General features: G+C 46.9%; 1 protein-coding gene across 1 annotated transcript in view; it reads left to right on the top strand.

The window, feature by feature from the left end:
• The first annotated feature begins 10,665 nt into the window (after window positions 1-10,665).
• Window positions 10,666-12,545, top strand: part of LOC104527916 (lymphocyte antigen 6E) — a 3,592-nt gene continuing 1,712 nt past the window's right edge. The window contains exon 1 of the mRNA XM_010171759.1: window positions 10,666-10,740. Within this exon, the coding sequence (XP_010170061.1) occupies window positions 10,689-10,740 (52 nt within the window). The 5' untranslated portion in view covers window positions 10,666-10,688. The remainder of the gene's footprint in view (window positions 10,741-12,545) is intronic.

Here is a 12,545-nt window from a genome sequence, read left to right as displayed (position 1 = left end):
TGTGATAGAAGAAGGGGCATTTACATCCAAACCCCAAAGCTGATACCAAGCCTTGTAAGGTTCCAATCCACAGCTTGTGGTCATGGGTTGCTTGGAAGTGGGGTGTGACACTCTGTCCCTCCTTCTCCTACAGCTAAGTGCTCCTGGGATTCCCCAAAATTACTGGGCTGATGATGGGCTGGGAACCTTATTTTCTTGACACCTATGAGATCCTGCTAAATAAAAAGGGGATAAAATCAGATAGGGCTGCACCTTTCTGCCCCATTATGGGTGACTCTTTCCTCCCATTCTGATTTTCCTACACATTCCATCTTCGCAATAACTCCTTGAACATCTTGCTGCCTCTCTAATACTAAACTTCACTAATTCCTTTCATTCCTCCCATAAATGGTCAGAGCCAAAAAGCAAGACTGGCTCTTCCAACCACCATACAAGCATATAATGGAAATTCCACCTTTTTCCTCCTCATCTATGGGTTTCAACCCTGTCTTCAACCCACTGCCAGATGCCTTCAGCAATTGTATGAAAGCAGAGAAGGGAACAAGTCCATGAAGGTCTTTAGGGAGAGGGTGGTCTAGGTGAGACTTCAAACCAAGCTCTACCACCATGTCTGACCTCAGAAGAGTCATTTGGTGTCATTTCATGTAAAGATGGAGATAACAATGCAGGGTATCTCACCCTGACCTGGAGGGCTCTTTATATCTTGGCACTCAATATCTTGGTGATGCTTCACCCAAGCTGGTCGAGGGATGTCCTTACACTAGGACCAGAAAGGATCAGCCTGCCCACCCACTGTCTGTGCACTCGGAGCTTGCCTCTTCCAGGACCCCGCAGCTCTGTGCTGCTATAACTGGTGTGAACACTCATCCTCTCCAGAATGCGATGCAGAAACCTGTCATGGCAAAGCTGAGGCTGCTCCCACATTGCTCACTCCTCCAGAAATGCTGTTCTTTGACACACTGTGGTGCCGAGGAGCTTTTGTTAAAAGCTCTATTATGAGCTGGGCATGCAAACAGTGCTGAAAGACATCTCTTCCCCCGCTTCCCCATCACACAGGAGCTTTTACGATCACAGAATCACAGAATCACAGAACGTTAGGGATTGGAAGGGACCTTGGAAGATCATCTAGTCCAATCCTCCTGCTGGCACAGGATCTTAAGTTCTTTAAAGAGCAGAAGTTCACTCCATTTTTGGTTTTTGTACCACACTCTTGCGATGGATGGATGTAGACAGAGGTGAAGGCAAGGCTGAGGACATTGCTTGGTCACTTGGCCACTACCTGATGTGTTGTCAGCAGGGTGATAGATCTCATGATGGACTGAGGCTGGTCAGTAGGTCTGATGGGGTCCAGGACCCTTTGTTGAACTCCAGGGCTCCTGACAGTGCAAACAGAGGAGCTCCAGGGTCAGGACTTGGTCCCTGGAATGAGCCCAATGCCAGGATGAGATGCAGAGCCCCATGTCCTCAGAAAGCCAGGAAAGGCAGCAGGAGGGCTGTACGCTGCCTCTCCCTTGGGCACTGACGTGGGTGAGGAGGGCTGAGCACAGCACAGCCCATGCTACAGCAGATACAAAAGGAGGAGGCTTGCTCCACCCTGCAAAAGCTGGGAGACTTGCTTGTCTTCTCATCACCCAGCTCCCAGCTGGATGTCAGCAGGAGTGAGAAAGGAGGGTGGTGCTTTAACCCCTCTCCACAGCTGAAAATCCTCCCCAGGCTGCTCTGCATCTCTTTTCCCCATGCTCAGAGTAGTACAAAGCTTTCCTGGGCATGTGGACCTTGGTGCTGGGGTGGATGTATCTGGAGACAGATGCTCTCTTCAAGGTTTGTTGCTTGCTGTGGGGCTGAAGGATTCAGGCTTGGTGGCAGAAACCCAGTGCTGCCCAAGATGCTGTTCTGCTTCCAAGGAAATCATCAGGAATGGTGCTCAGTATCTCCCAGGCATTACTGAAATGGTCCTACTTGCACAGACCCTTCCTCTTTTTTTGGAGCAAGAGGGAGTTGGGTTGGAGGCTGTCACAGCAGCAGATAATCTCACCTCCCACTCCAGACCCTCCGTGCTAAATGCTGCACCACACACGTTGGCAGGAGTGTGAAGAAGCAAATGGGTGAAACCAAGCTCCTGAGGCTACATGCTACAGGAAGAGGCTCCATCCAGATGGGTAAACAGCACAGGGCTGGGTCTGTCCTCCAGCCTTGAGGCCACGCAGTATGGCATGCTTGTGGCACTTTTCCATCCTCAAAATTGTGTGGTCACATCCAAATGGATGATTTGCCCTCAGTTGTCCCCTGGGCATGGTCTAGGAGGTGGTTCTTGGCATGGGTGAGTGCTGATAATGGGCAAATGTGTGAGTCTGTGGCCTGTTCTTGACTTACTTCCTGATGTAGAAGTAGGTTCACAGCTCTTTTTTGTTATCAGAGCACTTCATGGATCCAGTCGAGATCCCACCATGCTGTACAACTGGCATGAGAAACCCAAAGGAAGCAATTCCTGACTCCAGCACATGCAAGGATTGCTTGCTCAGGATGGCATGTAGCATCCTTCCTTTCCTGGCCACCTTTCCCCACAGAAAGGCCAGGCTGGATTAAGGCCAGGCTGGATGAGGCTTTGAGCAACCTGGTCTAGTGGAAGGTGTCCCTGCTGATGGCAGGGAGGTTGGAACTAGATGATCTTTAAGGTCCCTTCCAACCCAAACCATTCTATGATTCATTCTATGAAGAAATGAGATGGAATAATAGTAGGTGGGCAGGACCCACACCACTATCAGGACCAGGTGGCAGTGAGGGCAATGGAGATGTCACAGCATGTTTTTGGCTATGGAAGTGACACCAGAGGCATTGTTTGGTGATGTGGGCATGTCAGAGGAGAGGAGATAGCCTGTATGTCTGCTGTGAAAGCCATGCCCAGAGGACTAGGGGTGAAGTTTTGGTTGCAGTATGGGTCTCATGGTGCTGAGCCCACCTCAGAGCTATTTCTGTTGGTGCTTCCTTCATCCCATCGCCCTTTCAGCTTGAATTAAAGTGGGTTTTCCTCAACACGAGGAGGAAGGACAGAGCAGCTACAAGCAAAACCAGGTCTTGATGCCAAACTCTGTGTTTACAGCCCAGAAATGGGAGCACATGTCCCTGGGCTTTATTAGTAGAGGAAGGAAAGGCTCATGAGTCTCTTTTCCCATCAGAGATCCTGTTTCCTTCCCCTCCATCCTGCTCCTGCAGCAGTGGTCAGGCTGAAAAGTAAATCTGGCATCAGCAGCAACCACAGGTGCTGCAGATTGAGGAGCAAAAGTCACAGCTCTCTCACGCTTGTGACTTACTCCAACTCAGTTTTGAGGCTCTGGGAACCTTTGTTGAAACATTGTAAAGTCCCTTCAAGGCATGTTTCTCTTTTTCCTGATATTTTAAGAAGCTGGGAGTGGGTGAAAGGGTGGTACAGTGTGTACGATCAAGATGGGGTAAGCTGTTCCTACCGTGCCCTTTCCTTGGTAAGCAGGAGGGTGTCTGCAAACTCAAGGTGGCTTTTCCACCTTAGTATTGCTCCTTAGATCAGTGTGGGTGGTTTTAGTTCTCATGCCCCTCCCAAGCTGTGTCATCCATGAGGTTTACAAGCCCTTGTTTGCAATGAGTGGCTGGCGAGATGGGTTTGGAGGGGCCACTCCAACTGTGGGTGGGATTGATCACGACACGTGAGCTGCTCTCACCATACCCAAGAGCAGTGAGGATGGGGTGAGAGGAGCTAAAGCCAAGCTGTGGTGTGTAGAGATACTGTTGAGGTGGTCCAATGCCTTTCCCTCCTTTTCCCTGACCACCAGCACAAATGTATCCCCGCAAAACCATACCCTGATTAGAATAATAATAAAATTAGAATAATAATAAAATTAGAATAATAATAAAAATAGAATAATAATAAAAAAACCCCAAACACAGCCTTGAATTTTTGGCTAACCTGCCTGGGAAAATACCCTTCTGCTTGTCCAGTGAGGAACACGATTGTGTTCCCAGATATCATCCTGTTTGTTTATCTGTTTGCTGAACACACCCATGGGGCTGGGATGGTTTCACGAAGGATATTTCCCTGATCTGCAGCTCCTCCACCTACTGTGGGTTCTCCTCCTCCGTGGACATCCCTCCTCTCCTTGCCTTCCTTGGCTGTAGCTGTGGAGGTTTCAGCATGGCTATTACCTGAGGTGTGACAAGTTTCTAGACGTAACGAGGGATGGCCCAAGCTCTTGTTCTCACCGTGCAACTGGGATTTTGATGCTGTACCTGGCTGGGTGAGAAGGAGTGGGTCATGAGAGAAACCAAAGCATCCTGATCTTCCCACGCATGTGCTGAGTTTTTCCACTCATGATGAGTTTTTCCACTCCTATTTGGGGTCCACTTGGAAAAAAAATCAGACTCAGAACCCCTAAAGCAAATTAAGAATAGAGAGGTGGAGCCTGTGGAGCTCATCACAGCTTTTCCACAGACAGACAAACATAATTTTCTCATTTTACTCCTAGCTTTCACCTTGGAAAATCCAGCTGTTGGGTTTCAGTGCAGAGGATCACTTCCAGGCCTGAAATACCCATCGTGCAAAAGATGAACCAAGAATCTAAACCAAATAAAATTGAAAAAAGAGCAATTTTGAAAACTGTGGCTGTTTCCTTGCCTTCTGGGGTGGGGTGGTCTACCCTTTGTAATGGGTAGAGACAGAAAATTTTATTTCTTACAGAAGTAAAATGGACAATTTAGACTAAAGCTTTCTTGGTGTCCCTGCAGAATGGTTGTGGAAGCTCTCCCAAGGCCAGCTGCTACCACAGCTGTGTCCTGGATGAGTTTCTGTCACATATCACTGGCCTGGCAGATTCAAATGACTGCTTTCTACACCACCATGTAACCTCAGGATATTAAAGTTCTATTTAAACAAACCCCCACAAAACAAACACAAGAATCCCACAGAGATCAGAAAGACAATTGTGAAGACAAACATGAGAGCTGTCACCTACTTTTCTTCCTGGAGAGGCTGGCCAAAATCTTCTGCAGCAAAGCTTTTGATCAACCTTTCATAAGTGTTTGTGCTGGCACAGTTCAGATGCTCATCACAGCCCAAGATTTCCAAAGAAAGACCAGAACCTCACTTGTCAGGTTCAACTTGAACACGCAGCAGAGGGGATGGTCCCATTTTAGTACCTGCACGTTGACTGTTCAGGTCATGAAAGAGGAGCAGAAGGGCTGGACCTTGGACAAGAAATTCCCATTTTCAGTGAAAAAGCAATGGCAGTTTTGGGAATTACCAACTGAGCTGTGTTAAAAGTGCAAACTTAAATAAACCTGTGAGGATCATTTCTCCACAAACACAGTTGTGGCTGGTGGTGTCCTCCTTAGTGAGGATATTAACTCCTTTGAGGGAATCCAAAAAAAGGGGCCACAAAGATGATGAGGGGCCTGGAGCATCTGCCTTATGAGGAGAGGCTGAGAGAGCTGGGACTGTTCAGCCTGGAGAAGAGAAGACTTGGAGGGGATCTGATCAATGTCTGTAAATATCTGAAATGTGGGGGCCAAATGGATGGGACCGGACTCTTTTTGGTGGTGGCCAGTGGCAGGACAAGGGGCAATGGGCACAAACTGGGACACCAGAAGTTCCAGACAAACCTGAGGAAAAACTTCTTTACTATGAGGGTGCCAGAGCCCTGGGACAGGCTGCCCAGAGAGGGTGTAGAGTCTCCATCTCTGGAGATGTTCAAACCCCCCTGGACACTTTCCTGTGCAACCTGTTGTAGGGAACCTGCTTTGGCAGGCGGGTTGGATTGGATGATCTCCTGAGGTCCCGTCCAACCCCCACCATTCTGTGATTCTGTAATGCCAAGAGGGTAATGGGTTTTTCTCTCCCACCTCTTCTTCTTCCTCCCAACCATACTTCTTCATTGCCTTTTTTCCTTTAGACCTTGCAGGTCTCCAATATACACACTCCTGACTGTAGACATGCAACTACAGAATAATAAACCCTGGCCCTGGATCCAAGAAGGATGATTCACATCCATAACTTTAACCTTTTTCCTCTACAAACAGGGGTGGTGACAGCCAAATTGCTTGCAAGGAGCAGCCCCATGTCAGGGCACTGTTTGAGACAATGTTGTTTGGGGTGTGCCCCAGCCACGCTGATGGTCCAATGGCATGGATGGCATTGGGGCTGGGCTTGTGCCCTGTTTGGTGAGCTAGTCTGGATCTGGCCTTTCAGCCAGGGCATTGGCAGGATTGTGAGTCATGGTGATTGACTCCATGCATGATGGTGCTGTTTGATATGTTCCCGTGAACCTCCAATCTGATGGGGCCAAATTATCTCTTAGGACTTTGGAAGTTAAGGGACTGTGACAAAATTACCTTTCAGCCAGGGCATTGGCAGGATTGTGAGCCATGATGGCTGACTCCATGCATGATGGTGCTGTTTGATATATCCCCATGAGCCTCCAAGCTGATAGGGCCAAATTATTTCTTAGGACCTTGGAAATTAAGGGACTGTGACAAAATTCTTTACTGTGAGGGTGACAGAGCACTGGGACAGGCTGCCCAGAGAGGGTGTGGAGTCTCCATCTCTGGAGATGTTCAAAACCCACCTGGACACTTTCCTGTGCAACCTGTTGTAGGGAACCTGCTTTGGCAGGGGGGTTGTATTGGATGAGCTCCTGAGGTCCCTTCCAACCCCCACCATTCTGGGATTCCGTGATTCTGTGAAAATGGCTTTGGTCTCCTGATGGCTGGTAGCTGCGACCCCAAAGGACTCATGTTCCTCAGCCATTGTGACCAATTACAAGGCTCCTCTTTACCTTCACACTGAGATGGAAGTCTATCTGGATCACCTTGTACTTCAGCCAGATATAGTGGATCTAGGCTACCCCTGTCCTTCTTAGCTGGAGGTTTGGTAGCCTCTGTCATCTGCCACCAGGCTGACTTGAGGAGCTCTGTCCTGTTGTTTGGAGCCTACCAGGTCAGTTACAGACCCAGATGTGCTTTGGGAAAGTGAGGATAGAGCAGGCTGCCTGCAAGAGTCAGGCCTTAGCGGAAAAAGGCAAAATATCACATGCAGGTCTTCCTTTTTTTCTGGATCCCATGATCTTTCCTCTTCCTGTCCTTCACTTAACCCTGTTGCCATTGCATGGCTAGATGAAGCAACCCAGCCTTCCCTGACCTGCCAAGGAAGGAGAAGAGGACACAACTAGATCAGATTGATGCTGTCTGGGGACAAGCTGGGCAAGCTGGACCACTTGCCCTGCATGCACCATCTGTGTGACTCAGGCACATCAGGAGCACTACCCATGGTTGCCTTCTTCCCACCTTCTCCCATGGTGTCTCCTTTCCCTGTTGAGGCTGCAATTTGCAAATCTGAGCTAAAATGGAAAGTTTCTTCCCTGCACCATGGAGGAGAGCTGTGACTGAAGCTACTCTCTAGAAAGAAAAAGGGAGAAAGTGGGGACTGTTGGCATTAAAACAGCCTTGGACCTGGCATTTGCTCCACCTTGCCGTTCCATCACCAGTTGAAAACATTTTTTGTCTGGCTGCAGTTACACAAAAGAGACAGGCCTTGCACAATGTGCTCCCAAGGTCTGGCACAAACACGTATGGTCGGCTGCCAAGTGTAAAGTGGGTTAAGGTTTTTTCCTTAAATTTCTCAGTTTCTGTTAACTGTTTAATATCCTTTGTGACACCGTTGGGTTAACATCCATCTAACCCAGTTTCTTCAGCAAGATTTACCCTGCTCCCTTCCCTTCTCTTTTTTTTTATGTCCCTGAGAAAACAGTTTTAACACTTCCACGCTGTGTTCCCTGAAGTCTCCTGACACCATCTGCACTTCCCACTGCCCCAGTTGTCTTTGCTCTCTTCTCATGCTAGAAAAAATGGACTGTTCTTCAAAGGACATCCGTCCCCAACCCCACCACTGTGGTGCTGGTTGGAGTCCAGAGCCTTTGCAGTGGCCCTGAGTGTGATCGTAATATCAACAGCATACAAGAATAGGGTGGTTTTGGGACCTGGCCAGACCCCAGTCTCAAAGCTTTTGCAGTCTTCTCCTAGGGATAGGAGCCACGTCATGCCCCAGATGCCTTCCCCATCCAGGCTCCACAGCAGACCCCACTGTCTGGCTCCAGTAGCTGGTTAAAGTGGGATTTGTGGAGCTGTAGAAAATGCTCCTCAGACCCTGAAGGGCTGTGGTTAATACCTGAACAGTGCCTGCACTTAACAACATGTAATTTTGCACGGTGATAAGTAATGCCACCATAGGAGAAACGGTGAAGCATCGATAATTCCCTCCCCTCTCATCTAATTTCTTACCTTCACTTTGCCTGTCTTTAATTATTTCCCTTCAAGTTCTGTGTGTTTACTTTGATTTATTTTGCTTTGCATCAATATTTCTCAACTCCTTCCTTTTCTCTTTCCAGTTCTGGGTGAAATATTAATCTTGTTTATTATTATTAACCTTCCCTCTCTCTAATCTATTTAAACGCTTTCTCACATTTCCACTTCTTACAGCCCATTTCTCACTTGCAGATTTTCTATTCAGCTGCACTTTCCTTTAACACTGTCATTTATTTACTGTTCATTTATTTGTTTTCATTTCAAAGCTTTTCTTCTTTCTTGTTGTGGGCCGTGTTCACGCATTGCTCCCTTCTTCCTGCTGAGGAGCTGCATTTTTCTGCTCGGTTGGCTCCAAGATGAGCTGAATTCTCTGCGATAAGTCATTTTCATTTCTGGATTTTGACATGGATGGAAGGGAAGGAGGTTTCGTTTTCCATTTCTCCATCTGGCTGAGAAAAGCTTGGCTATTATAAGCAAAAAAAACATGTAGACTACTACCTACTATTTACCCTCATACTCTAGCAGACCATGTTTCCTGTCTGATGTCATTCATGCGTGTATTTACACAAAGTCTTGTTTGGGGAGTATGGCTTTTTTCATAGATTATTTACAAAGTATAGTTGCTACATTAGCTGTCATGTGTGGGTCTTTCACATCCTTGCTAAAAAAGGAGATAAGTAAAGATTCATCCTCAAGGTCAGGGCAAATCCTGAGAACAGAGTGGAAGACTTTGAAAATTGGATGCTCATCCCCTCCATGCTGCTCTGGGCACAGGCAGAGACAGAAATCATTGGGAGCTGAAGCTGAAGGAATTGGGCAAAAGAAGAATGACTGGAAGCAAAAGACCCCTTACAAGGCTGGGCATGGAGCCATCTACCCAGGATCTTGCAGACAGATGATCAGAGGAAGAGTCTATGAACCAACTCCTTGGGGAGTACTTTGGGGAAAACAAAGAGCAACTGGATATATGTTGTTTCGTTTCCACACCATTTGTGACCTTACAAGCCTTGACTCTGAGTTCCCCTTGGTCATTACTCTTCGTTAGAGAAAAGAAGACTGAGAGGGGACCTTATTAATGTTTATCAATATCTAAAGGGCGGGTGTCAAGAGGATAGGGCCAGACTCTTTTCAGTGGTGGCCAGTGATAGGACAAGGGACAATGGGTATGAACTGGAACACAGGAGATTCCACTTATGAGGAAAAACTTCTTTACTGTGAGGGTGACAGAGCACAGGAACAGGCTGTCCAGAGACGTTGTGGAGTCTCCTTCTCTGGAGAGATTTGTAACCTGCCTGGATGCTTTCCTGTGCAACCTGCTTGAGGTGAACCTGCTTTGGCAGGAGGGTTGGACTAGATGATCTCCTGAGGTCCCTTCCAACCCCCACCATTCTGTGACTATGTCATTTCCTCTCTAAAGATGAAGCATCCTGGTCTGCTGAGATGTCTTCTTCACCAGGACTTGTTTTATTTCTCAGTCATTTTCACTCCCATTCATAGTTTAACTCCTGCACTTGTTTCCATGCACTTTGTGCCCCTGTTGCATCCTGAGTCATTTGGCAAGGGATGATGAAGTTGTTGTGGGAGCAGAAAGAGGGAGCCCAGACAGACTGGAAAGGTCATGAGAGACTGGTAAAACCTGACAGAGTCCAGAGCTGATCTACAGGTAGCAACAAACATTGTCGCTTGGAAACCCTGGATGCTTTGGAGGACAGAGAAGCAGAGCAAAAGAAAAGCTTGGGAACTCATCCCTGCCCTGGTCCATGGAAGTCTCTGAGTGACAGTCTCCAGACACAAATAGTGTCATTGCAGGCACAACACAAGCTGCTTTTCTGCTTAAAGCACTTAGTACAAATGAGATAATTCTAAATGACTGTGGACAATCCAGCGAAAATATTTTTTGCTTCCTCTCTCACTTCCCACAGATATGAAGCTCTCAAATCATGGCAGAGAGAAGGGATGGAGAATGCCAGGTGACACCTACTATCTTGCAAGTGATGAGCCACCCCAGACTGGTGCAGATGCCTCTGTTTTGCTCCAGGTTTCACGGTTCAGCCCAATGGAGTAAGGAGGGACTCCCATGTTTTAATCAGATAAATTGTTCCCCAAATTAGCCATGCAGACATGGTCAGCAGGAGTAGACCTTGGAAAAAAAGATTGGATCTCAATGAGATATAAAAAAAAATTGCTACCTGAGTAGGTTCCTACGCACAAACACACCCATCACTGATCACATCTTACATGCTGTCACTCCCCAAACCTCAAATTACTGTAATCAAAGGAAGTCAAAGTAAACGTGGGCCCAGTATAAAACCTTACTGTAGTGCACCATCCCACATTGTTCAGGCTGTGAGGGCATAACAACCATGAAGGCTTTTCTGATTGCCCTGCTGGTAGCAGTCCTGTGTGCCGAGCAAGGTAAGGAGCTTTGGAGACTGGGAGAGCCAAGTGGAGAGGATAAAAATACCAGAAGATAAATTAGAGATAATGCAGGGGCAAGAAGGTTTGACAGCTTTTATTGCAATTGGTGAGATCTTGGTAGTGTAGTTTTTCTTTGGCATCAGCTGTGTCAAGCAATGATGGACTTGGCAGTGTTAGGTTTATGGTTGGACTTGATCTTAAAGGTCTTTTCCAGCCAAAACAATTCTATGATTTAGTGTGGTTGAGTCTCAGCTTCTGGGTGAGTTCTGCTTAGATACCCATAACCCAAAGAAGATAAGCTCACCACTCCAGTTTCTCACACCCTCAAGTATGAAGCTCCAACCACTCACATCTGAAGATAGATATGGGAACTGAAAAAAAAAAAATGCTAATAGGAATTAAGCTGGGCTCATAGTTTTGCCTTTGGTTTTATTTTTGTTCCTGAATGAAACTTGAGGAGTTGTTGATAAAGGTCATACAACTGGTATTGCCACCGCATCTTCTGCCAGCGGTTCACTTTGTTTCTCACAAATACAATTAAGAAACTAGGTTGCTGGCAGATATTTGAAAGCCTAAGAGCTCATTGCTCATAACTTTGAAGAGCTTTTTTGAGTGTCTGGGAGTGAGTGTGTTTGTAATGGGATCCACAATGCTCTGTGCTCATCTTCTTTCAAAAGGAGGTGCTGATATAACTAGATAATTGCCTAGAAATATCCAGTTGAGAAACATTGGCTCTGTGCATGTATTTGCAATCCCGAGGAGTACTGCAAACCTTTTTTGCACTGTTAAGGCTATTTCTGTCTGCATTTGCAAAACTAGAGCTAATGGAGGGTGGAAGCCAGATGTGGGTAAGGCTTTATAACAGCTATAATGGTTGAAGCTGTTATTGTTTCCTGACTGGGGGGGATTTTCCTTGCATCAGTCAGTGAACACGAGTGCATTTCAGTTGCACATGCTGGGGTCTCGGCTCCATCTGCAGCAGGAAGTGGTTTGAACAACATTTGTGAGATTTGGCAGAAATGTAGATCAGAGAGAGCTACAGGGACAGTAAAATGTAACAACACTTGTTAGGCAGCGTGTCTGGGATTTCTCTGGCATGGTGGCAAAATGATAGTAGCCCATAATTCAGGTTGGGGCCTTCAGAGGAAAGGTGAGAGTCTTAACTTATCCAAGTGATGGAGAAACAGCAAGTGCTGAAGAGTCAGTTAAAGAGAAGTTAAAACCAGGATGTAACAAGGATTATTTTATCTGCTGTTATGGACAACACCTGTGCTCACAACACCTGGCACTAGAAAAGAGCATCTGGGTAGGTTTCAGAGCAAGACAGTCAGTCCTGAGGCACCCAGAGCTGGCTCCAGAGCTGTACCCAAGGCACCTGAGCTCCCCACATCACAGATGGGAAGCCTTTTCTTCTCCTACCTGAGGTAGTTAGGGCCTAAAGTAGCTTTTAATTCTCTTTTTACCTGCTTCTGGAATTGTCTAATCAAGCATCATGGGCAGGTTCAACTTCAGAGATGATTTTGAAATAACAGCAGCTGGGCTTTGGAGAGTCCCTGAGAGGAGTTTCCTTGTTAAAAACAGGTTCAAATTCAACTGAAAGGGGCTCTTCAGTGCAGAAATAAGAACCTTCCTGGGTGGAGAAAGCCAGGAGGAACTGAGACAGGGAAATTTCAGCCTAACGGAGGACCTTCCCTGGTTTGCAATTTGGTCACCTTCAACCAAGAGCTCTAAACCACTGGTGACAATGCAGCAGGCTGTCCTGAGAGCAGCTTAACTGCCTTTGTCACCTCTGCTCAGAAATA

The sequence above is a fragment of the Antrostomus carolinensis genome, unplaced genomic scaffold, assembly GCF_000700745.2.
Source record: "Antrostomus carolinensis isolate BGI_N321 unplaced genomic scaffold, ASM70074v2 scaffold22617, whole genome shotgun sequence".
Lineage (NCBI taxonomy): Eukaryota > Metazoa > Chordata > Aves > Caprimulgiformes > Caprimulgidae > Antrostomus > Antrostomus carolinensis.
The sequence above is the reverse complement of the archived record's forward strand: the minus strand, read 5'-3'. Positions and strand labels throughout refer to the sequence as shown.